The 26,836-nt window shown below is 41.2% G+C and overlaps 1 protein-coding gene across 1 annotated transcript; it reads left to right on the top strand.

Annotated features, from left to right (window-relative positions):
* The first annotated feature begins 20 nt into the window (after positions 1 to 20).
* On the top strand, positions 21 to 24,553 carry ATPAF1 (ATP synthase mitochondrial F1 complex assembly factor 1). The gene is made up of 9 exons (XM_004678967.2): positions 21 to 452; positions 4,236 to 4,344; positions 6,819 to 6,869; positions 7,385 to 7,447; positions 10,513 to 10,563; positions 11,709 to 11,756; positions 12,342 to 12,437; positions 14,592 to 14,699; positions 21,469 to 24,553. Exons 1-9 carry the CDS (start codon positions 112 to 114, stop codon positions 21,661 to 21,663), a joined length of 1,062 nt encoding a protein of 353 aa, XP_004679024.1. The 5' UTR covers positions 21 to 111; the 3' UTR covers positions 21,664 to 24,553.
* Positions 24,554 to 26,836: the final 2,283 nt, after the last annotated feature.

Here is a 26,836-nt window from a genome sequence, read left to right as displayed (position 1 = left end):
CAGGGCGAGAGCTGCCAGTCCTTGTCGCCGCCTTGTCCTTCCCGGGCACCCGGAACCTTGGGTGCGCGGAACCTCGGTGCCGGAGCGCAGGCGCGGCGGACCCGGAGGACGATGGAGCGGACGCGCGGGCCGCGGGCCGAGGTCGACGTGCCCGGGGAGGAGGAGGAGGAGGAGGAGGAGGTGGGGGCGAGCATGGCTGCCGCGGTGGTGGCGGCGGCGGGTGGCGCGGGCCCAGCCGTGCTGCAGGTGGCCGGCCTCTACCGGGGTCTGTGCGCGGTGCGAAGCCGCGCCCTGGGCCTGGGGCTCGTGTCACCGGCTCAGCTGCGCGTGTTCCCGGTGCGCCCCACTTCGGGCCAGCCCCCGGGGGGAGCCGACGGCAGTAGGGTCCAGGCCGAGCTCGAGGCTAACCCCTTCTACGACCGCTACCGCGACAAGATCCAGCAGTTGCGCAGGTGCGGGGCCCAGCCAGCCGGCGGCGGGCAGGGAGGAGGGGTGGCGTGCGGCCGAGCTTCTGGTGTGTGTGTGACGCCGGCGGTCCTTCCCCAAGTCCAGCGAGGTGGACGCTAGTACCGTGCCCACGCTACAGATGGTGTGTCTGGGCTCGAAGAGGCCAAGTCACTCGCTGCAGATCACACAGCTGATGTCAGCTGGGTTTCTCTGCGGAGCCCTAGCCCCTTTCCCAGGCCCTCAGTGTCTCTGTGTTAAGTTCTCAAACTTGTGAGTGGTCTCTTTATGAGGGCCTTTGGGCGGCAGGCCGGTCAGAGACTACTGGCCTTGTAGAACTGGAGGCTTCCAGAGAAGAGACTTGACTTGCTCAGAGTCACATACTGAGTCAACCGAGGCTAGGCCTAGAATTCGTTTGGTCTCTCCTGGCTTAGGGTTCTGACGGGAAGGAAAGGAGATTGGGGGTGGTAGGGGACAATTAAAAACAAAAAGTGCCACCGTTTGGGTCATCGATTGAATCCTGTTATTAAGATGAGAAAATTGGAGGGTCAGAGAGTAAGAAAATGAGCAAAAGTCACAACTGGTTGGCATTCCTCTGACTCCCATGCTGCCCCTCAGCTTCCAAAGGGAAGGATCTAGAGATTGGAGGGGTTGATATGGGTGTTCAGGACCATGGATAAGTCTGTAGAGTTGAAGTGGGACGAGCTGAAGAAGATCAAAGGTGAAAATTAAAGGGGGTTGGAAGAGAAATTGGCAAAGAAGGCAGGTAGTTGTCTTATGAACACTATAACTTTGAGTTTTGTCTCACCTCTGCTTCCACAGCCTTCACTTACTCTTCCAGCATTGACTAGACTATTAGAGAATCTTCTAGTTAGACTCCTCCACTTCCAGCATTGGACCGCTCCACCCTCACACCATCTCATTGCTGCTTTGGAATGGTCTCTCTTCTCTTTTTGAAAGAATGATGGCATTTTTTTTTAAGATTTATTTATTTATTTGTACAGAACTGGGGTACAGGCCAGAGATGCGGAGGGTGAGAGAATTCACCAGAGACAGAGTGGGGAGCAGAACAGGCAGATCGACGAAGTACACTGCTGAGGGGAGCAGCGGGCGGGTCAGGAGAGGTCTGCTGCGCCATGTGGTCGCCTCCGGGGCAGGCGGGAATCGAACTGATGCGGAAGTGGCTTTAGCTTTTTAGTGCAGTGCTTTAACCCGCTGTGCCACCAGGGAGGGCCGGCATAAGTGAATATTTTTACCCTCCTAACAGCATTCAGATATACACAAGTATTTATCATCTTAAAAAACTTTTTTTTAACTTACATTACTCTGCAGCCTCTGATACCTTTCACAGAACTTAAAGTATTGTCCTTCATTAGCTCTCATTCATTCTTACTCATGAACAAGTGAGTAACTGGTTTCGCTCTCCTTCCCACAAGATAATTCCCATTATCTTTTACATTGTGTATCTCCCAAAGAATGAGCTTCTCAGGGCAACCCATTGACTTTGGATATTGTCCATATTAGTGTTCTACACAACACCATCATGCTTTAGTACTTGCCAAAACTCTTTCTAGCCCTGAGGTCTGGCATGAAAGAATTAAGGAGTGCAGTTGGAGAAGGATGTTCCAGGTAAAGGGAGTAGCAGCAGCAGCAAAGGTACAGAGGCATGAAACCAGTTCAACCTTTTGGGAACTATTTGAGCAAAATTCCATCATAATCTCTACATTACATATTCTAATATATATACATATATATGTGTGTGTAGATAGATAAGTATACACATATATATCTCCCACTGGACAGTAAGCATCTTGATGTAGGTACTGTACTTATTTCTGCAAAGTAACTAGCTCAGCAAAGTAAATAGCAAGCAAGAGACAGTAAGTTGTTTGTTAAGTCAATGAATAGGAGAGAGGAAATGATAAGTCCTAGAAGAGGCTGAGTGAAGCAAGTATCAGGGAGATGGGAGGGAAAGCCTTGTGGTTACAAAGGAAAAGAAGTTGAGGTTCAGGTAGAGGAAACTGGGAACGGAAATAGGAAAGCAAGGCCAAAAAAGGGTCAGCAGAACTTGGGCCAAGTTAAAGGAGGGAGCAAGATAGAACCTGGCCTTAGGGCCCATGACCAGGATATCATGAGACTTTTTCTTTCTGAGGCAGTGGGTGAGAGGGAAAGAAAATGGTTTATCATCCTAGGTTTCAGTTATAGCCATTTAACTCAGCATCTGTATGTGTGGCCTCAAGTTCACCTCCAGAGTTCTAGTTCCCATCTCACCCATTCACCTACACTCATGACATATTTTAGGGAAGTTACTGTCCTTTTGATTAGTACTGGAGCATACCCACTAAAACCTGGGCTCTTGGGGGACTAGCACAAGTTCAGTGTAAGCCAGCAAGAAGGCTGTGCCCTGCTGACCCGCGGGTAGTCCACTCTGGATTTTTGCGTCACACTCTGCTTTGGTAACTTGGGAGGATTTAATTGCCAAACTCCTATCTGTAGTGTAGAAAAACTAGCGGGTGACCAGGGATGAGATCCATAGTTAGGAAAAATCACAAATCACATATCTGAAGAGGGACTAAATAAAACAGGTAATTAAACCTAGAGAAAAATTTAGCAGATGGCCTAAGAATGATTTTCAAGTACACATACAAAAAAAAGTTATATCCCTGTGTAATAATAAATTTACCCTCTGATTCCTGAGGATGAAAGTTACAGAAAGATAGATACAGTCACAGAATATTTACTAATAAAAGATACCTAAGGTGTGAGTATGTGGACTTCACTGCCTAGGCTTCCCTGCCCTCTCCAACTGCTCACCTTAGTGGCTTTAGCCACTGACTTAGTCCTGGTGCCTGCAGCCCTGGCCAGGCAGGCATCACCCCTAGTATGTAATACCTCTGGTTTGACTCCACTTGTCAGGGCACTGCTGGCCCACACTGGAGGGGGGAGCAAGATCTGCCCCAGTGCATAGCAGTGAAGGAAGTAGCATTTGATGTCCTCTAAAGTGAACTTTATGGAAAAAGGACTTCCTACCATGCTTGAGCAGGAAGGACTGCACCAGAAAGGTGACGAAAATGTCCTCGGATCCTGCAGTCCTTATCCATGACTCTACAGGTCTCATAGCTGAGAAGCTGGTGTCCCTGGAAGATGTCCTCAAAGTATTGCATCACTGGCTCCACCACCTGAGGCAGTCTTAGAGAAGACAGCCCCAATCCAGACTCCAAACCTGAAGACCAACCCCCTCTTGGCTTAAAGAATGACTTCTGATGTACCTCCTGCAGGCGTATGTTCTATGGAGACAGGGGTTGGGAAATGCTTATGTGCCAAGTCTATAAAATAGGCTTTGGAAGCCTCTAAATCACTTGTCTATGAATAGGATTTTAAATTGGGGATGGGGGCAGTGTATGGGGAGGAGGAAGTTTCTGAGAGCTAGATGTGTGCAAGTAAAAGCTTGACACCTAGGATTCCTGCCTGAGACAGTGAGCCACAAGTGACCTCAGAGTACCCTTCTAATCTGAGGATTTGAGCTAAGTACCCAGAGAGTAGGTACCTGAAGGATGAAGCCCTCTGTCACCCTAGAAAAGAAATGCAAGAGGAAAATGTTACAGCAGTTGAATGATGATTTCTTTGTCCACTCTCTTGATTTATATAGGTCTGTGCTCAGGCCTGACTAACTGAAGGCAAATCCCAGTCTCTGAATGCCCGTGTCTTTGCTTTCTGGAAGTGGAACATGTTTTGCTATTTCAAAATCCAAAAAGACCCAAGTAGTTTACCTTTGTTTTACTCTTGTTCAGATCTGACCCAGCTGCTTTTGAGTCACGACTGGAGAAGCGCAGTGAATTTCGAAGGCAGCCAGTGGGGCACTCCCGGCAAGGAGATTTTATCAGAAGTGTGGAACAGAAGGTAAGACCTGCCATTTTGTGTTGTGGACTCAGCAGGGCTCTGCACTGTACCCTCCGACCCTTATCCTGGGAGTGGGCGCATTGATGGGTCAGCTGGATGAACATACCTACCCTTTCTTCTCAGCGTGGTTTCCATCCACAAATGGTATCCTGCCCTCTCTGGCAAGATACTATGGTCATGGAGAAGTTCAGAGATGAAAAGGGCCTTCCATTCTCTCATGAACTGCAATTGGGTGGTCAAGCCAAGCACACATGGTGCTGGACAGCAGGGAGGGGAAGTAAGTGTTTAGTCCACATTAGCTGTCATTGTACTTAAATAAGAATCAGCTGGGAGAAAGCAGGTTGAAAGCTGTGTCTTGGAAGATCAGTCTAAATGCAGTAGTTTTCAACCTTTTGGCCACAGCCCATTGTAAGAAAGACATTTCACTTCATACTTCAGTGTGTGTGTGTGTTTGTGATTGCAACTGAATGTTGCACATCAGTGCAGTGCACTGATTTCCCTCCCCCTATTTTTAAAAAGACTGGCCACCACAATCAACTAAATGAATTTCATAAACTGGTTTGTAAAATACTAACGTAGGCTGTTTTGGAACATATCAGAATGAGTCAGGAAGCAGGGAGAATAGGCAGTGACCAGGTGTGGACTGGGTGGGCCTAAAATAAGGAGTCATAGTGAAAAATTGGGATCCGGCACTGTGTTAGAATGAGAAGTGTTTATTTTATTTTGGAGAATAATTTTCACCTTAGATATCCTAAATTTTTTTTTTTAAAGATTTATTTATTTATTTGTACAGAACTGGGGTACAGGCCAGAGCTGCGGAGGGTGAGAGGATTCACCAGAGACAGAGTGGGGAGCAGAACAGGCAGATCAACTAAGTACACTGCTGAGGGGAGCAGCGGGCGGGTCAGGAGAGGTCTGCCTCGCCATGTGGTGCCCTCCGGGGCAGGCGGGATTCGAACTCATGCGGAAGTGGCTTTAGCTTCTCAGTGCTGTGCTTTAACCCGCTGCGCCATCAGGGAGGGCCAGATATCCTAAATTTTAAGAGAATCCACTCAGTCTTGAATTAACTGGTTGAGTTATTTATAATATGGTCAGTAGTCAGTGAACTAATCACTACAAGATTGAGGACAAATTCAGCCCCTCTGATAAACATAGTTACAACTTTACAAACACCTCTATTCAAATACTTTAAACAAGTGTAATTTCCTATTATAAACATTTATAGTGTCAATGTTGCAAATATTGGAACCTTGGAAGTATTATTGTATTATAAACTTTTAATATTATGTAGGGAAACTCTTTGCCCCTTTATGAAAAGCAGACTCAGAAATTTAACCTCATAATGACAAGATGCATAATAAGATGCCATCATTTTTTTTTTTTTTAAGATTTATTTTACTTATTTATGCCTACAAGAATTGGGGTGTAGGCCAGAAGTGCAGGAAAGAGGTGAGAGGATTCACCAGAGACAGGGTGGGGAGTAGAAAATCCCTCCCTGGCCGGGCATCAAACTCCTGCTGAAGTGGCCATGGACAGCTTCATGGTGCTGAGACTTAACCCCTTGCACCACCAAGGAGGCCCAAATGCCATGTTTAAATTATGACAGTTCTTAGGTTCATATTCACTTACTATCTTTCTTACCTAGTTAGATGGAAGGGAACTCATGGCTAACCCCTACTATCCCTTCCCAAAGCCTTTTCTTGGAGTCAGAATGACTCACCATCTCCTTTTTACAATCAATTTTATGTTTTTTTAATTTTTATTTTCCCACATTGAAATGAAATGTAGACATTATAACCCATCCTCTCACATAATTTCAGAGAAAATGTATCAATGTAATTCCCTAACCATAATGTAAAGTATTTTTTTATTAAAATATATTTATGTATAAGTCCTGGGGCATAATTGTGCTGAGAGACCTAACACTATCATCAGATACTTTCTCCTGTATGTGAACATAGAAGCAGCAAAGTGCTTACCAGAGCAGGGATATTGTGTTAGTGAGTATAAAACTCTCAAACTCAGCAACCCTCGTGAGATTCCACAATGTATCATCTCTCAAGTTACATGGTAGTTGCATTTCTGAAAGTCAGTGTTTATTAAACCATGTTAAAAAAGCAAAGCCAGGCCCACCTGGCACAGCCAGTTAAAGCACAGCACTGCAAGCAGATCGCAGCTGCTTCAGTGAGTGCAGTCCCCGCCTGGGAGGTGACCACATGGCTCAACAGACCTCTCCTGTCTTGCCAGCTGCTCCCCTCAGCAGTGTATTTTGTCAGTCTGCCTGTTCTGCCCCCCACTCTGTCTCTGGTGACTCTTCTTACCACCTCTGGCCTGCACCCCAGTTTCGTAAGATTTATATAAATAAATCTTAAAAAAAAAAAAAAACTTAATAAGATACTGGACACTACACCTAAATAGGTGGGCTTTTTCTTATGAGAAAGTAATAGATTAATATCCTATCTTATGTATTTCAGGCAGACGCTTTGGGAAAACAGTCTGTGAGCAGAGGGTTCACTAAGGATAAGGTAGGTTTCTATCTTCAAGTCTAACGTCCTATGAACTGTCTGTAATCAGAGGCTGCATATTTGAGCATACTGTATTTCAGGGAGTTTTGTGTAAGGTGATTTTCCCACTATAGAGATGAGAAATATTTCTGAAATGTGTCTTTGGTAGGATTCCTAGATAGTATTGGCCTTGAAGGTGCCAGAGAAAGTGTGAAGAATATGCAGTGATACCCTCCCTTTCTATAGGAAATAGCTTTTTAAAAATCAAATAAAAAAACATCCCTATCACCCTTCTAGAAGAGCAGTTAAAAGTAATAGCCAGGCATTTGAGAAGTGGCATAGAGGCTCTGGGGACAGAACTGTGAGGACCTGCCTGGGCTTGGGAACCCCTCAGAGCAAGCTGGTTTCCTTATTTTTGTTCTCCACTTATTGACATTCTGCTTCATTGTCCTGAAATGTTGCTTCCCACAAGACTTAGAGAGTGGTGTTTCATTTTTTAATTGTGACACTTAATTGCCTTTTATTTTCTCATTCAGACTCTCAGTTCAATCTTTAACATTGAGATGGTGAAAGACAAAACTGCAGAAGAAATAAAACAGGTAATGAATGAAAATAGGTGGCTTACGTTATGAAAAAGTATACTCTGTGAACCAAATCTGAAAGCAGAAAGGAGCCTACATTTCTTTCTTTCTTTTTTTTTTATTTATACAGACAGAACTGGGGTACAAACCAGAGGTGCAGGGGGGGTGAGAGGATTCACCAGAGACAGAGTGGGGAGCAGAACAGACAGACTAACCAAGTGCACTGCTGAGGGTAGCAGCAGGCGGGTCAGGAGAGGTCTGCTGTGCCATGTGGGTCACCTCTGGGGCTGGGATCAAACTCACACTGAAGTGGCAGCGCTAGTTTGCAGTGCTACACCCTAACCCACTGCGCCACAAGGGAAGGTCCAAGGGGCCTACATTTCTTGATATTTCTTCCTACCCCAAAATGAATGGTAGCCACAGAAAGCAAAAGTGATGAAAATAGCGGCCTTAACTGTTTTTCTTGTTTTCACTTCTTATATATAATCACCTCGCATTATCCTTGTGTCTTCCATTCCTGTTACCCACATTTTTTAAAAAAAAATCTACTAGTCTGTACCTGGATTACTATACTGCCTTTCTAAATAGGTGTCCCTGCTCTTATTTTGCTCACTCCTTCTTCCCCTGTAATATCTTTTCCAGCTGAATCCTCTTCATGTTTTCATAAGAAGAAAAGTAATGTTTTTCACAACACAGACTCTAAAACCAAACTGCCAATTTTAAGTCTTAGCTCTGCTACTTACTAGCTGAATGACTTTGTTAAGTTAGCCCAGTTAATGGTAGTACTTATCTCATGGTGTTATTTGGGGGAATTAAATAATTTAATATTTGGAAATCATTTAACCTAATATGTGGTGGGCCCTCCCTGGTGGTACAGCAGGTTAGGAAGAAGCACTGCAGGCTAGCCACAGCAGCTTCAGTGTGAGTTCAATCCCCAACCCGGAGGTGGCCCACATGGCACAGCAGACCTCTCCTGACCCACCTGCTGCTGCCCTCAGCAGTGTACTTCGTCCATCAGCCTGTTCTGCTCCGCACTGTCTCTAGTGAATTCTCTTACTGCCCCTGTACCTCTGGCCTGTACCCCAGTTCTGTATATATAAATAAATAATATTTAAGAAAACAAAAACTAATATGTGGCATAGAAAGTGCTATGTTTATGTTTTTTTTATGTTTTCAAATAAATAAATAAAAGTAAGTAACTTCACGAGTGTTCAATGACTTCCCACGTTCCTTGAGTCCTCCATTGTTATAGGAAGCTTCTCAGATAAGATCTGTACTGTCAGTCATTCTAGATGCCTTGATTTGCATTGCTGTTTACATTTTTATGTCTGTGATTCTGTTTGCTCTAGACTATCATAAGCTATTGGCATTTCTTAGAGGTCCTTGAACTATATTATAGGAATATTGAGAGTATAAATAATAAAAGCAGTCAGCTGTGTGTTGGGTGCTATACTTAGTGCTTCATATGCACTATTTTGAAAAGCTTCTAAAGTTGGTGCTGCAGAAACTGAAACTCAATGAGATTACTTGGTTAGTGGTAGTGGTAGGACTCCTCAACCCATGTCTGACTGCATCATGTTCCTTACATGAGATTGTGCCACTTTTCATGGTTTCTGTCATGTGTTATCATTTGTTTCAGCAAATTTTGAATGTGTACTAAATATCAGACTCTGTGCCAGACTCAGAAATAAATTAGAGAATCCCCTACACTCAAGGAGTTTTAGCCTAGTGCGGGACAGAAACAAAACAGCTTCATTTAATAGTCTTGTGCAGACTCTCAAGGAGACCTCAAACTTTGCCTTTGAGGAGAAGTACCAGAAGAAAGTGGACAACAAGCATGTCCTTTATGGGGAGACAAGCAAGGCCCAACAGGCCTGATCATATGACAAGTAACATTTAAACCTGTAATTTCAGATACGCATTTGTATTCATTAAGATAATTTTGAGTAATCAAGGTCAGCTATGTTAAGAATCATCTATCAGTCTCATAAATTTCAGTGTTAATTCATAAACTGTAGTAATATAAATTCAATGAAAGTAAGCAGTATATGCTATTTGTAAATAAGAAGTATGTTTTGAAATCCCAAAGTAAATAAAGCAAAGTAAATGTTGGCATTGGTAAATGCTTGCCCAGGTCTCAGTGTTCTGATTGGTTAGATCATAGTGTCTTTGATTAGTGTCTTTGGCTGGAGCCCTATATGTTAATGGGAAAGTTGACAAAGCAACCCTAGAAGGGGATTCACATCAACTCTTCATTCTTCGCCAGCTCACTCAGTATCACTTTACTATGGCACCTCCCCTGACTCCTGTGCCTTGCTGATATTGCCATTCTTTGCTTAGCATTTGTTCCTATCTTCTGTCCAGTCTGCTTATCTTCCCAGCCTCCCCATTTACCCAGCAAACTCCTGATCACTGTTCAAGATACATCTCCTCTGGTATTTGTTACCCTTTTTCAGTAAAGTGCCCCTTTATTGTACCCTCAGAGCATCTTAGGCTCTGGTTTGCATTGTATCTGATGTGCTACATACAAGCCTACATTATTTTAACTAATCTTTACACTTCTGTGAGGTTGATGTTACTGGTATTTTATCAATGATTATATTGAATGTAATTTAGTTTCAGTAATTTGCCTGAAATAGCATACCAGCAGATGATTGCAACTGAGATTTACATCCAGTTATGCCTGACTCCAGACCCTAGGTTCTGAGTGATCAATGTCCTGGCTCTCTGAGAAGATCCACAGTTGGCTGGGGAGTATGGATTTTGAGTGGGGAAAATAAGGTGAAATAAAGAAATTGTCTATGAACACCCAAGGCCTATCTTGAGAAAAATGATTAGCAAGGTCATAGAATCCATTTCTCTGGCAGGAATTTGTTATTAAGGGTTACAGTTTAATCATCTAGAAGAGCAGGTGGTATTACATCTTTTTAGTAATCATAGATTCGTAATAAAAGCATTGTGTTGGGTTTTCCTTCCTTTTATCAAGTAGCACATTATTCTGAACAGTGAAAGCTGTCATCATTTCTTCATACAGGTTGAAAAGATTTCCCAAATGTCACAGACACCCTCTCTTTTTTGTACAGATTTGGCAGCAGTATTTTGCAACAAAAGATACAGTCTTCGCAGTTATTCCTGTAAGTAGTTTGGAGGGGAAATGAAAGTGTTACTGCATGAAGGTCAGGGGTCTAACCTTAGTAGGTAGTTGCCTTTACTTTCCTATGTTTATTGCCTCTTGAGAACTTTCATTTATAGCTCTGAGGGTTTTTATTATGCCCTGAACACCAAAGATTGGAAGCTCCATATGGTATATTTATAGCTCTTGTTTTCCTTCTTTCTAGTTCAGAAATGTCTCTTTGAGTCAGTCTCTGACAAGGGAGCATGGTATAAGTTCATGTCACTAAGCAATTTCTGATATCTTTTATTTCTTTTTGGTGTTTTCCACCAAGCTGTTGGAATTTAAGAAAGGGCCTCTAGCATAGCTTTCTCCCTTCCTTGTCTGGAAATGACCTATACCTGAAATGACTTGGTCTTTTTCTCTTCTGATATTTCCCCTTAGCATGTGGCTTTTTTTTTTCTTTTTGGTTTTGGTTTTTCCCTTCTTGAATTGCTGTCTTGGAGTTAGTCAGTGATTTCTGCTTGAACATTAAGTCTTTGACTGGAAAGACTGGTTTCTGACTTAACTGTCCTCCTCCTGAGTTATACCATAAGAAAGTATTTGAGGTACTGGGCTATCAGCTGTTTCTTTAGTTGTTCTTTTTCCCTGAAGCGGAAGAGGCTTAAGTTAAGTTTATATAGGTATACAAATATATACTGAGCTTACATGTGTAAGTGTAAATTCAGAAAGAAAGCAGACAAAAGGATGAAAAAACCCTTTGGTGATTGTGAGAATATTGCCCCTTATTTTCTACCTTTTATACATACCCTTGTACTTCATGAGCTCAATGGCTGTACTTTTCACAATACTTTAGATCTCTGAGAATGGATCATGGACCAGGCCTTCTTAGTTTTCCCTCAGATAGACTCAGTGACCTTATATCTCTTACACTTGGCATAGTCCCCTAGAGGATTTGGAACAACACAATTCTATCAAACGCTGAACAACAATGCACAATACCTGGTTTTTCTTCTGTGTTAAAAGAGGGATTTATAAATGATGGAATTTGAGGTTGTTTTAGTTATATTTTAGTACTAGAGAATTCAGTCTTGGTAAATTTAGAGGTGATTAGGCCTTTTGTGTTTTCTTGTTTGTGAATTAATTTTAGCTTTTTCTAACCTGCAGAAAGAGAAGTTTGATTTGATATGGAACCGGGCTCAGTCATGTCCAACAGTAAGTTTCTGGCTATCACATGAGGATTGCTTATGTATGTTGCCAAATGGGATATTTTCTTCCACTCTCTTCATACTCTGTACTATCCCAATGTGTATATGTGTAACAACATGAATAGACCACAAAGTAAACATGCTGCATGAAAGAAACTAAACACCAAAGAGGTACAAATTCTGTATACAAAAAAAGAGAATGTAGACTGACCCGTAGTGACAGAAACCAAGTCAGTGATTATTTTGGGACAACTGGGGAGAGAGATGACTTACTAGGAGACTTCTGGAAGTAATAGATATATTCTTTAGTTTCTGGTAGTGGTTTCACAGCATACATGCCAAAGCTAATTTAATACACATATTTATCTCAGCCTATGAAATTGGGATGGGTTATGAGAGAGCTTTACTTGTATCTCTTAATTCTTTCTGTCTTAGATGGGTCGGAAAGTATGTGAGATATTTTTTTAATTATGATCTCAGGCATTTCTTGATTTTAAAAGTTTTAATCAAGTATTAAAGAAATGTAGTGAATAACATAGGACATAGAACAAATGATTTTATTTGTCGATCTCTCCTTATGTATTTCTCACAGTTTCTGTGTGCACTACCAAGAAGGGAAGGTTATGAGTTCTATGTAGGACAGTGGACGGGTACTGAACTCCACTTCACTGCACTTATAAATATTCAGGTAGGTGGCTTGTGTTTGTCCCTCGATGGAAGGCCTCCCCCTTGATAGGATTGTGAGTCTTTGCTGAGGCTCAAGGGCACAGAGTGTCTGCTAGCTCGCAGTAGTAGTATTTGCTGTGGCATCAGTGAATTGTCATACTTTGTATGTTGGGTGCTATGGTGGCTAGTTGTCTTTTTAACCTGAACTATAAGTCTTAAAGGGAGCTCCATGTCTTACAAGTGTTTTATTAGCTTTGTAAATGCATAGTTTACATCCCATAGTTGTTATGTTTGCTTCCATTCTTCCTTCCTTTTTCCTTATTTTATTCCCAAATATTAAATAAATCAGATTGTAACTATGATTTATATTCTATATTTGGAGGCCAAATCTGGCCCCCAAAAAACATACAGTTGCTATCAAGCAGTGGGCTTACTGCCAGAGTATGTAAAAGCAAATATTATGAGAAATAAAAGAACTTTATTGCAAGGCCACCTGTCAAGAAGACAGAACATCAAATTTGCAGAGTTTTGGGTAGGAGTTTTTCTAAAAGTGAAGGAACAAGAGTGGGGAAATTAAGAATAAATGAGCTGGGAGGCTTGATAAAATTTGATTGGCTAGTTATAAAGTGGTCTATACAGGCAGAAGTATGGGGAGGCTTTTTTCAGATAATTCTTGAAATTCCCACGATGCCCCCCTCACCTCTAAATGTAGTCTAGTGCCCTCTCCCACCCTCTTTGTATCTTTTGGGGCCATCAGTGGTCTCTGAATTCTGACCTGCTTGAGGCATAACTCAAGGTTAATCACTGTGGTGAATGCTTATCTTGTATCACTTGCATATCTGGGCCAAACTTTGCTATAAAACATACCTTAAATGGGATTTTTTTTTTTTTTTTTTTTTTTTTTGTCTAGAGGTATGAGGACAAATTAACCTGTTTGGGTTAAAGGGAGCAGAATATAATGAAGGGGAAACATTTTACTTAGTTATTTTATAATTCAGCTAGTGACCATTTAATGAGCATATACTATGATAACCCAAATTTGATGTACTTAAACTCCATGTCAGAGTTTTATATATAGCATCACCTAATCCTTTTAAATATCTTATGAGACATTGCTATTATTACTTGAATTTACAGAGAATAAAGTAGACTTGGAGAAATTGGTTCACATTGCCAATCAATAACTGGGCTTGATTCTGAGTTATCGACTCCTGGGAACTTAATCAGTGTGCTGATATGCTGGGGACTAATCCAGATCCTGGAGATCTGTGATATTTCTCTGCCCTCATGAAATTCAGATACAAATAGAAGTGAAAGATCCAGAAATATAATTATGACCAAATGATCAGCATAACAATTACTATGTTAGAAGTATGTTCTTAGTATTAGATTGCCCTAGCAATACCTAGATACTTACATTTTTAAAAATATATATCTTTCCTATTTAAAAAAAAACTCTAGCAATAGTATGATATTGATTATTAAAAGGATTCTTCCTGAGATTTTAGAAATAAAACCCAAAGATCTTTTTTAGATGTATGATTGTTTCTTTATACACTATAGGTAGAAAGTTTTAACTTTGAAGCCAGCCCTCTTCCTAGTCTGGATTGAGGTCTGGTACCCACTGCCCTGTCCATTCCTCATGAAATTATGATGTCCCTATTCTTTTCCTTCTACCCCTGCCCAGATTATATTTTTTTAAATGCACATTACAAATCTGACCCATGTGCAAACTCTCCAGCTGTTTGCTACAGCTTAAAAGAGCTCAGTCTTCAGAGCCAGCCAAGGGGACTAGATTTCAACTGTGAAATGCACTAGTCCATAAAAGTGGCAATTACATAGGCATATTGCTTTCTTTAGAACTTGATTTGGTAGCTGCTTGTGCCATTTGTTTTTAAATATATGGCCACGATGAAGGATTCACTGCCTACTGTAAACATTTTCTGGGAAAAAAGCCAAACCTTTTCAGTTGAAGGCACAAATAACACCATGCAAACTGTCAGTTTCACAGTATGTTGGCAGGCCTGACCATTCCCCCCACATACTGGTCTTCCACTCACTAGCCACCCAAGGGGTTGTTAAGAGCCAGAATTTCCTCCAGACTCTCTATTGCTCTGAAATTGCAGTATTTTGTGGTGGTACCTTATTGAGCCTTGATAAGTATTCTTCCTTATAGACCCGAGGGGATGCTGCAACCAGCCAACTGATTTTATATCACTACCCTGAACTTAAGGATGAAAAAGGCATAGTGCTGATGACAGCAGAAATGGACTCCACATTTCTGGTAAGCATTGACTTTTACCTCTGGATATACCTGGTGGCCCTGAAGGTGTTATTCTTCTGCCAAAATCCAGAAGAGGTAAAATTCCAGAGACCTCATGTACTATTTCCTTAAGTTGACATTAATTTTGTCTTACTCAAGTTCCTCCAAACTGAAATTAGTATGGATCCTTAATCACTTAAATTTGCAATTTAAAAGTCCAAAAGTTTTAAAAATAAAAGTTTTTAATAACTTATTTGGTCACACCTGACTTAAACCCCTTTAAGAGCTAAATCAGGGCCCTCCCTGGTGGCGCAGTGGGTTAAAGCACAGCAGTAAGAAGCTAAAACCACTTCAACATGAGTTCAATTCCTGCCTGCCCCGGAGGTGACCACATGGTGTGGCAGACCTCTCCTGACCCACCCACTGCTTCCCTCAGCAGTGTGCTTTGTCGATCCGCCTGTTCTGCTCCCCACTCTGTCTCTGGTGAATCCTCTCACCATGCCTGCACCTCTGGCCTGTGCCCCAGTTCTGTATGCATAAATAAATAAATCTTTAAAAAAAAAAAAAAGAGCTAAATCATTGCTGATGTGAGATAACTTGTTTCTTTTTATATCACTTTTATTTATACATACAAGAGCCAAGGCATAAGTCAGAGATGCAGGGGTGTGATTCACCAGAGAAAGTGGGAAGCAGAACAGGCAGAGTATTGAAATACTCTGCTGAGGGGAGCAGTGGGCAAGACAGGAGAAGTCTGCTGTACATGTGGATCACCTTCCCTGGCCAGGGATCAAACTCATGCTGCAGTGGCTGTGGAGGTCTTCAGAGTGTGCATCTTAACCCCTTGTGCCACCATGGGATATTTATGATAGTAGGGATATTTAAATGGGATATTCACATAGTAGGGAAATATTAAAATGTGCTTGAATATGGAAAGCTATATAATACAGTTATATAATATCTATGCCTACTGTGTTTTGTCATCCAAAAGAGTACGGAGCTTTCGGAGAGAATGAACTTTTATTTGGGGTCAAAGCTAAGGAATATATCCTGAAGTTCACATTTCAAAGAAACCTTGGATAGTGTCCCCCATTTGCAGGCCTTTAGAAAGGGGTCTTTAAAGGTAAAACCACAAAAGGAGGCCTCTCTGGTGGCACAAGGGGTTAAATCTCAGCACTGTGAAGCTATCAACAGACACTGTAGCATCAGTTCAGTCCCCAGCCAGGGAGATGACCCTCATGGCACGGCAGACCTCTTCTCAGCAGTGTATTTCAGTCATTCTCCTATTCTGCTCCCCACTCTTGTCTCTGGTGAATCTTCTCACCCCCTCCCCTGCACCTCTGGCCTATACTGCAGCTCTCGTATGCGTAAATAAATAAAATAAATCATAAAAGACAAAAAACACAAGCTTACTTCTAGATATGTAAGATTTGTTAAAATTAGGACTGGCCACTAAGTTTTTAAGCAGAAAAATTTTTAAGCAGCCTTTGACAAGGTTTCCTAGGATGTTGTGATTTTCTCTCACTAAGCACACTCCTAAAATGTTTTTCCTCTCTTGGGGTGGGGATGGCAAAGCCTGCACTTCTTCAATGGCTCCCGCACTCTGCTTTAAACTCCACACCTTTCTCAATTACAACTCCCAATGGGATTTTTCTCCTTTCATTATTTTCTAAATCCATTAATTTTCACTCCAAGAGTCATCTGTTCCTTGGGAGTTCCTGGTGGCAATAAACAAGTGAATGGTTTCTTAAGTGTAAGAAAGAGTTCAAAGGCTAGAATAGTTTACAACCTTTTATCTTCCTCTATACTATTCATATATACCATCCATATCATATATAAGGATTTCCCTTCCTTCTTTTCCTATTCCCAGGGATCATGCAGCCACCACATGCACATAGGTAATAATGGCCCTTGTATGTGCTCTCTCTGCATATCCAGTGCCAGGAGCAGTCTTATGACTTCTATATAACTTCTTTGTCTAGCCCTTCCTCAGTGAGCCTCATTTATCTAGCAGGTCTTGCATTCAGGATGTCCTCAAGAAAGTGGGCATTTGGTGCCGCTTCCCCTGAGAATCCTTATTATAAACACTTATTTCCCTCTCACCCCCCCCAGCCCCCCCAGTCATTGCATATGGGGAAGGGAAAGGTGATGGCATTGGGCTGGTATCTCACAGTAGCAGTGAGCTCCGAGTCTCAGACATTATTAGGACTCTGCTTTGCTGTCTCCTGTAACTGAAATTGTTCAGTCTCTGTCCCATATTTCCACCCATCACATTCAACTGGAAGTCACCTCAAAATCCTACCCAGAAGAATGAAATTGCTGTTAACTGAGATAGACAGGATTGCAGGAGGACAGGTTTGGTAGGAAGTCAATTTTTGACATGTTAAATCTGATATGCTTATTAGATATCCAAGTAATAGGTAGTTAGATAAATGAACCAGACATTTGGCAGAGAGATCCAGGCTGAAGATGCAAATATGGGAGTTATCAGCTTACAGATTGTTACTTAAAGCCTTGAGACTAAATGAAATTACCAAGGAAGTAAATGAAGATAGAATAGAGAAGAGGTCTTAGAACTGAACCCTGAGGAGATAAGGAATCATTATCAAAGAAAATTAAAAAGGAACAGAGTTAGGAAGGAAACTAAGTAGAAAGCCCTCAAAGCTAAGATACAATGTTTTCGGGAATAAGTAGTGCTCACCTGGCCAGATCTCACTTCCTGATAAAGCAAATGAGATAAAGACTGAGAATTTACTAGATTTCACAACAAAGAAGTCTATAGGGACTTTTGGGGGTCAGTTTCAGAAGAGTGATAGGATAAAAGCATGATTAGGGTATCTTTAAGAGAGGATGGGAAAAGAACTTAGAAAGTAAGTATAAACTACTCTTTTGAGGGAAGAGAGAAAAAAAGAGAGGGAAAAAAAAGGTGGAGGGGAGTTATGAAGACTGTTTTGTTTTATTTTTTTTTAAGATTTATTTATGCATACAGAACTGGGGTACAGGTCAGAGGGGGGGAGTGGGAATGGTGACAGGTCTCACCAGAGACAGAGTGGGGAGCAGAACAGGCAGATCAATGAAGTACACTGCTGAGGGAAGCAGCAGGTGGGTCAGAGAGGTCTGCCACGCCATGTGGGTCACCTTGGTCAGGGATCAAACTCATGCTGCAGTGGCTGCAGATAGCTTCATAGTGCTGTGTTTTAACCTACTGTGCCACCAGGGAGGTCCAAGACAGATAGGAAAGAATAGACAAAATGTAGACATTTCAAATTGAGACTTGGAGTAGCTATAATCACCAATAATGACATGTTTTAAGATTTGACCACAGAAGTGACATAGAGAATGTACTTCATTTTCTAGTGTTCAGCAACACACAGCTTTTAACCATATTCAAGTAGACTGTACAGATCAGAGAAGGCCCTTTATGCATTGGCATTTTTACCACCTTACTTTGATAGTCTCAAACTGCTACACAGTTCACATCATCATTAAAATTTGCTTTTTAGCCTTCTAACACACAACAGCATGCAAGACAACTTAAACATTTGTCGTGTATCAATCAATTGACTGATTTTCCAGCGTAATACTAAACTAAGCCATTAGAATTTATTGAAGAGATTCATGATTCAAAGATGAGAAAGCTAGAAATGTGATTGGAATTTGTAATCCTCTGCATACTCATACTTGAGTTTGCAATTTAAGCATATAATTTCCAAATACTGTAAAGCATATGAATGAAAACTAGAGATTCCTTCTGAACTAACTCACTTTAATTCAGAAAATATAACAGAATATTCAAACACCTAGCTTTATTCGATTCCACATATGTCTCAATAGATAATTTCATTGGAATGCAGTAAATGTCAGGGTAGAGATAGGCACAGTTTCTGGTGGTAGACAGCAGGGGTCCTTGGCCCAGAAGGAGGAAGAACAATTCTTGGAGATGACATCTGGGCTGAACCTTCAGAGGTAAACAGGAGCTTAACCAGATAAAAAAGTAGGGGGATGAGAAAAAAAGAGGGGTTGGGGATTATTCCACCAGAGGGACTAACATAAGTGCTGGGAGGTATAAAATGACTTGGGACATTGTGGACAGTTTGGTACCACTGGTATATAAAAAAGGTAGTTTGATTCGCGGGGATCACAATTGAGATGGGAAGAAAAAAAAATGTACAAAATGATATAAAAATAAACTGTTATAAAATTAAAAAAAAGCGGTTTGATTAGTTGTGTTCAGAGGTTTAGTTTTATCCTCAGGGTACAGGGAGTCATTAAATGGTTTTGAACAGGGAGAGGCCCGTTTAAAGTTGTATTTAAAGATCATAACCTTAATTATTTGCTTCCTAAACATTTTTAATATCTAGCCTTGTCAGTGTGATTGTTTAGAAGACAATTGCAATATTCTTGACAACAGGTAGTAAAGACTTAAACTAGAACAATAGTAGTAGAGACAGAGGAGAATGACCCCAGAAATATATAGGGTAAAAAAATGTGCAGGACATGTTAAATTGATTATAAGTATGAAGCTTGAAAGAGAAGGAGAAATCAGGTTTGTTACCCTATCAACTTATTGAGCAACACAGGGAATTAATATGTTTACCTTGGATCTTGGAAAAACCTCACGACCACTGCTTAATGTTGAAAATTAAGAAAACAAGAGGGAGTGAATAAGGAGGGGAGTGGATGCTTTTCATAACTTCCATGACAGATAGCTACTGTATACATGTCCATGTCTTATCTTCCTATCCATCATACTAATGATCTTCAAACTAGTAGTCAGAAGTCTTTATGCAAGCAAAATTTAGGTATGTTTTACAGCCCTAGGATATAACAACTGAAACAGGTAAAGGCATTTGCAGCATCTACACAGAGCCCTAAGACCCTGTAGTTTGCCTGCACTGTTTTGAAGTGAACACAGCTAAAATTACCTCTGCCTTCACCATCCTCTGCCTCAAACAGAAGTTGATTATCAGAATCCCTGCAGTGGAGAGGCTCAGAGAGTAGTGATATCTGCTTGAGATCATAGCAATGTACTTTAGAAATTGTTTGTTCTTGAGGCATGTTTGAGTATAAGAAAGGTAAATTTTGATGAAGTACTTATTGACCTTGACAGTCTTAATTATCTTGCCTCACAAGATGCAGTATCTGATGAAGTAGACGGAGTACCAGCCTGGGTGTCCAGAGATCTGGTCCTGGCTTTGCCATTTGCTCGCACATGACCTTGGGCCTATCCCTGAACCTCATCTGCTTTGGTTTCCAAGCCTATTAAATGAGGACTGCTGATCTCTGAGGCCCCTTCCAGCTCTAAAATTCTATTAATTTGAAATAGCCAGCACTTTGGAAAAAGGCTTTTGATTGAAGATCTAGTCTCAGAGATTAGTGCCTGCTTGTAAGAAATGACCTGAAAGCCCCATAGGAGGGAGTGGAGGGGGAGCAGCGAAGGGTATTTATAAACCCGTCTTCATCATTCCATAGCTAGACACAGCACACTTTTGATAGTAAGTTTTAGTGGGAATTTTTCATTACCTTTTGGAGTTTGGTTTTAGTCATATGAGCATAGGGATAATGAAATAGTGCTTCTGACCAACTAAGAAACAAAAGTTAGAGTGGTTTGAGGTAATTCTATCAAGTTTTGAGAATGTAACATGTGTGCTCACCTCTCCTATGGTAACAAAGTGAGTGGTCTGGTCACTACCTACTCCTTAGCTTTAGAAACGTTGGCCCCTTCTCTTTCCTGAGCCTTGCTGGTGGATTGATAAATGGCCACAAAGCCAATTACTACAAAACTTAAAACAACAAATATTTAATACCGCAGAATGCCTGGAGCACAAATACAAGAGTAATGTAGCTAAATGAGTCTGGCTTTAAGTCTTGTGAAGTTCAGAAGACAACTCTTGTGAAGTTACTGTTAAGGTGTTGACTTGGGTCATCAGAAGGTTAACTGGACTTGAGAATCCACTTCTGACTTCATTCACACAGCTACTGTTAGGAGACCATCTTTTTTTGCCACACTGGCTTCTTCCTACAGTTATTTGAATGTGCATCCTTAACCCAGAGCAAGTGATTCAAGAGAGATGGCAATACAGAAGCTATAATATCTGTTTTGACTTAATAGCAGAAGTTATTCCCCGTCATTCCACCGTAGTCCTTCTGTTAGAAGCAGGTTGCTCTCTAGCATAGCGTACTCTCTAGAAAAGGGAGACAAGGCACCATCAGAGGCAAGTGTGTCATAAAGTAACATTTAAAAACTAACATTTTTAAAATTTGATTTTGATGCTAGTTTTCTGACTGAGGTGCCAAAAACATGTTTTATTCAGAGTTTGTCTGGTTAGTCAGCAATAGTACTCACAGGCTGTTGTTTTTTTTGTTTTTTTTTTTGGATCTGGGTAGTTAACTGTTGCTCTTTTGCTCTTTTTTTCCCCCTCTTGAGACACACTTAACAATTATTTAAGGAAGTGAATAAAAGAGAGATTTCAAACATAAACGTTAATTTATTTAGCAACCACTCACTGCAAGTTTGTAAAGTAAGCACATACTTTGAGAAATTCACACTAAGGAAGACAGAGAAAAAAAGATAAAAAATGCTTAAGTATACTATGTTATGATGAATGCTATAATAGGTATAAGCATGGATAACTTGGATATGCCAAAAAAAAAAAAAAAGACATCAAGAGTCAGGGGAACTTTCTGGAAGCAGTGACTCTTAGTTGAGGGCCCCTTCTCACCACAAACCTCAGACATCAAACTTAGCAGCCATGTGCTAGAAAAACCCTCACCCTTCTTTTTTACCTTACAGAGTGTTGCTGAAGCACAGTGCATTGCCAACCAGGTTCAGCTCTTCTATGCTACTGATCGCAAAGAGACCTACGGGTTGGTGGAAACCTTTAACTTCAGACCAAATGAGTTCAAATATATGTCTGTCATCGCTGAATTGGAGCAAAGTGGACTTGGAGCAGAACTGAAATGTGTCCAGAACCAGGATAAAACTTAAAGCTTATAGAGTCAGCTCAGCCTTGGAGAATCTAGAGCCACCCACCCTCAGAACTCTCAGGAAGGAGCTCTGCATCTACAGTCTCTGAGGAGTGGTCGTGGAGGTGAGCCCTATCACTTGATATTCAGGAATGAAGGTACCCAAGCATTCTGATAATTGTCTCCCAGCATACTTGAAGTTTCTTTTTTAAATGTTTAAGTTCCTAACCAGAGACAGCCAGGGATCTAGAGGCTGCTTGACTTGACTTTACAGTGTAACAATGTGTTTGCATTTTGGCTGTTTTGACTTCACAGCTTGCAGATAATTAGTTCCTCATCTTTATGAATTTATAACAGGATAATAAGCTTAAAGACTTGCTGTAGTTAGGTGGAGGCTTTGTAAATTCTTCCTATTACCACTTGGCTGGCCAAAGGTATAACCCAAATATCCTATTTTGATTCTAGAACAACCAAATATTGCCATTAGGTTTAAGACTTCACCTCTATGCTCCCTAGAGTTGCCTTTATAGTGTAGCTAATTTACAGTAGCCGTAGATTTCAGTTAAAAGTAACCACACAAGTACAATGCTTGTATTTTATTAAACCACAGTCTATGGCACCTGCTCCTTTGACTCTGCTTATTAGGAGGAGGTGTAGTTGAGCTAGGTGAATAAGAGCAGTGTAAATAAATCAACACTTTTGAAAGAAAAGGGTCGATCCGATCCAGATTTGCATGTTTTGTTTTGTTGAACAACTCAAAGTTGTGCCAGTATTATATTAAAAAGTGGGTGGAAGCAAATGTCCCCAGATTGGGTTTGGGGAAAATGTAGCAATAAAATAAAGTCTGGCTTACCATCTTTGTTACACTACATATCGAAATATAAGTTGTGTGCTATCCATGTATCACTGGTGTGGGCTAATTTGATCAGAACTCTTCTTTGGATTCAAGTAGTTGCTTGAAACACCAAAAATAAGAACAGAGCTCTCCAGCACTGCAAATTCAGGTTCAGCTTGTCACGGCTATTGTAACTCTGAGTTCAGTGATAGAACAGGGCGGTGGTAATTCACCAGCCTTCTGAACCTGACTGAGGTCCCAAGTATTGTGTCAACCATGCATTTCCTTTTCTTGAGCTATCATGTTCCACTTTGCTGTTCCTGTCAAAGATCTGGTTTGTAGGTCACTGAATATGTTGAGTGAGAGTTTAACCAATATTTGTAGTTGGTTTTCTTTATCACAGAAGACTTTTTATTGGTTGGGCCTACCCCCAAGCTATTTAGTTGGGATTGGACTTCCCATTATTCTCTGATCTCTGTATTTTGTTGTACTTGGGAGTCCGTGTGTAGGGAGAGACAGATAGTATTTGTTTAATAACCTGGAAACATTGCTAGTCTCTCACAGTTTCTCTGAAGGTTGAGCTAGTTCCTACTGCAAACTCTGGGCCTGTCTCTTGCTCTGACAGTTCGTTTTCTGAGAAACCTGAGTGTGGATATTTTTGAGTCTTAGGAATCATTGAAATCAGATGGAGTTGCTTTCACGGGCATCCAACTAGGTTTGCTTTTCCCTCTGGATGTACCCAGTTCTTAGCTATGGTTTGTTTTCATAACACCTCCACCAGAGGTAAGAAAATGATGGGAAAAGAATTAAGAACCACTTGCTCATTTTATTGTTCCTCCCAGGTTTGCCCTAAGTCACCGTGTGCCCAAAAAGGCTGTATCCTTGGACAGTTGAATTGAACATAATCAAAGTACCATCTGGCTATTCTGTATATTTTACCATAGCAATACCAAGAACTGGCAAAGAATCAAGTGAAAATTACATTTGATCAGTAAATGTTTCTCTTGGTGAATGCTGTTATAGGAAGTGGGTAGGCTTTAGAGCTAAGTGAGTTAAGAGTTAACTGAATTGGGATTCATTAGCTCTATAGTGTTGAACAAATTATTTAAGTTCTCTAATTCTGTTTCTTCATCTGTAAAAAAAATGGGGATAATATCTACCTCATAGAAATATTGTGAGAATTAATAGATAGAGACTACATTAGAGGTTAATATCAACCCCTATTTCTCTTCCTTCCTCCTACTCCTTCTCATTAAAGAGCAACACAAGTTAGCATTTTAGATGTGCAGATCATTCTTGATTCCAGTGTAAAAAGCAAACCTTATGTCACAGGTTCTTAATCTTTGAGTTGTAATAGAATTATCTATAAAACTTTAACATGCACATTACCAGGTGCCAGACCCTCAACTTGCTGAGTCAGGTTTTGCAGAAGGCACTGGCCGGTCTGCTTTGATACATGCTCCAGTTGATTCTGATGTAGTAATGAGCAGCCACACTAAGAACCATTGTCTTAGCTATTCCTCACAAAGAAATGCCCATCCGCCAGATCTTCCTTCCCTGTAGACATTAATCTTAAGACTGTGTTCCTTCTCTTCACCGCCCACAGTGGTTCCTTTTGCAGAGTCTACATTGTACTTTTTTATTTACGTACTTATACGTACTTATTTCCTACTAGACTGTGAGCTCCTTGAGGGCCAGGGTTTATCTTCATTCTCAGTGCCAAGGACATGGCCTCGAACATAGAAGATACTCAGTTGTTTGAATAAATAAATGACATAGATTTTAGCCAAAATGTTATCTTGTTGTATATGTGCCTATATTTAATACTATGAGTGTAAGAGAACCTCCTGACATAGTCCATGAACTTACTAAGTATGAGTATTTGCAAACCAAGATACCAAATTATACACGAAGTCTCATATCTCACCTAATCCACTGGCATCACTTTGGTGGCAATTCAGAGTTGCTCACAACCTAATCTTCAACCACCGTGGTAGGTGTAGACACAGAAAGATGAAGTAGAATGACCCCTGTTCTTGAACTCTGTTCCTGCCGCCACCTCTGTCTTGCCTCTGATTCTTTGCCTCACATTTAGCATCTGGTCATGGGATGTTTATGCTGCTGCTGCTTCTCCAACCAGTTTGGAAGCAGGAGCCACATGTTATTTTTTACACTTTCCATGCTACTGACCTGTGCTCCCTACCTCCCTCATCATTTGATTTATACTTGTTCAGCACTGTTACATGCCAAGCATAGTTATAGGAAACTGGGGGATACAGAGGTATACAAAACAAATATGGCTCCTCTCCTCTGGTGTACATTCTTGTGAACAAAACAAATGAATAAACCAGTGAGATGATTTCAGTAGTGCTAAAATTTTTAATGTGAGAGAATGTAAAGTAGAGGCAATAGTTTAATGGTTAGGAGAGCCCTCTGCAGGAGTGACAGCTAATACTTGAGTTAGGGGAAGTGTCAGGTAAAGAGAATAGCAAGTGCTAAGACCTTTAAGCTCAGAAGACCTATTTCTGGGCAGAGAAGGGGTACCACCCCTTGCTTTGCTTACACACACACACGTGCGCTCGCATGCATGAATGCACACACATACACACGCGTCATGGTTTGAAACACTACTACTGAGTCATACTTGACTTGTGGCCCATTATGGTGCCCAGATCATTTTTGCTGGTATTGTTCCTACATTCATGATTTGGCATGGATCCCCACCTTGCATTCTTATTTCTAAAACCCCTGTTTATTCTCCCATTTTGACCTTGCCTCTCTAGTCAGGAGGAAAGTAGCTGACAAATTTTACATTTTGACTCTGATTTTGCAGGGAAATGGAGGAAGCATGGAGGTATTTTGCTGACCCTCACTTGGTGAATGACTCTTCACAGACCCTCTTAAGATGTTTGTTCCACTACCTAAATTTCTTTCATTTGATCTTTGCAACAGTACTGCGAGGATAATATTACTTGTTTTACAGACAGCAACACTGCAGAGACAGCATCATGGGTGTTAAGAGTAAGGTCCAAATTAGAATCCAGCTCTGCCTTTTATTCGCTAACCTTAGACAAGTTGTCACGCTCCCTGAGCTGTTGTATTCTAACCTGCAATTAAAAATACTACTTTTCTCTCAAGTTTTAAGAAAAAGTTTACATGGTACATGGTACAGTTTATTTAGATTGTATCACACATACTGAAAGTTCAAAATAGTGCCTTTATATTAAGTATTTTACCTTTTCAAGGCACATACCTTTCTAGAGGAGGTGGGACCTTCTACTTCTGAAACTTGACTTTCTGCTTCTAGAACACTAGTTTCTATTGTGCCATTTTTCCTGCACTATGTTGCTATTTTCAGAAATTATTTTCCAGGAATTTAAAGAGGCTCAAACAATAGTAATCATGATAGAGAGCTTGGCATTAAGAATTTGGAAATCTCGAAACTGGATTCACAGCTGGTAGGTAGGAGCAAGCAGGGGAAGGCTGGATTAAATCCAGACCTGAGCATACAGGTTGGCGTGAACCCTACTTCTCTCTCCTTTATCACCAGCTGGACCTAGTGCTCGTGCCTGGGCAAGGGAACGGAAGCACAAGAGCAGGAGATAGGCCCTGCGAGTGACGTCTGTCTGGGTCAGGAGCCGGGGACACTTGGAGTGCCACACCTAGGTGCAGAACCCACCTCATTACCAGCGGGTGGCTTAGCAGAGACCAGTTACTCCTGGCTGCACCCCTCTCCTTACTTAATGCCTTGTCAGCTCACCAGGCATAACAGTTTACTGTTTAAAAGAAAACACCCAAAGAACTTGTCAAGGATGTTGAGTCTTGGGCCTTGCTGTTGCAATGGGAATGTTGCTGCTACTGTTGATCTGTGATGGGAGCTGAAAAACGTTGTTTTTTTTTTTAATTCTTTGGGTAATTCCAAAGATCAGACTGTTTTGGGAACCACTACAGTAATTAGTGATTTTACTTTTATTTTACAGCTCATGAGAAAATTCCAAATCAGCTGAAATTAATTCCCTGAGGTTACGGGTAGTATTGGTAGCAATATTCTTCTCTTTGTTACAAATTTTCTTTGCAGTTTGGTGCCAGGCAACCCAGCAGGAAAATATCTGAAAGGATTTAAATGGTGATTGTCTGCTTTTAGGGAAGATTTCTGGGCTGATCCTCGCTTTTCCCAGCATGTTTTGGGTGAGGACATTGAATTGCAAGAAAAGCAGAGACCTTCCCAGACTCTTGGAGTTCAGATGGCTTCCTTGTTTGATTGTGAGAACTGAGAATTTCCCAGGCTCATCACCCATGGAATGAAATGCTGGGTTATCTGTTGCCTGGGATTATCTGTGCCTGGCCCCTGCCACCACAC

Source organism: Condylura cristata, unplaced genomic scaffold (assembly GCF_000260355.1).
Source record: "Condylura cristata isolate star-nosed mole 26May11 unplaced genomic scaffold, ConCri1.0 scaffold00008, whole genome shotgun sequence".
NCBI lineage: Eukaryota > Metazoa > Chordata > Mammalia > Eulipotyphla > Talpidae > Condylura > Condylura cristata.
The sequence above is the reverse complement of the archived record's forward strand: the minus strand, read 5'-3'. Positions and strand labels throughout refer to the sequence as shown.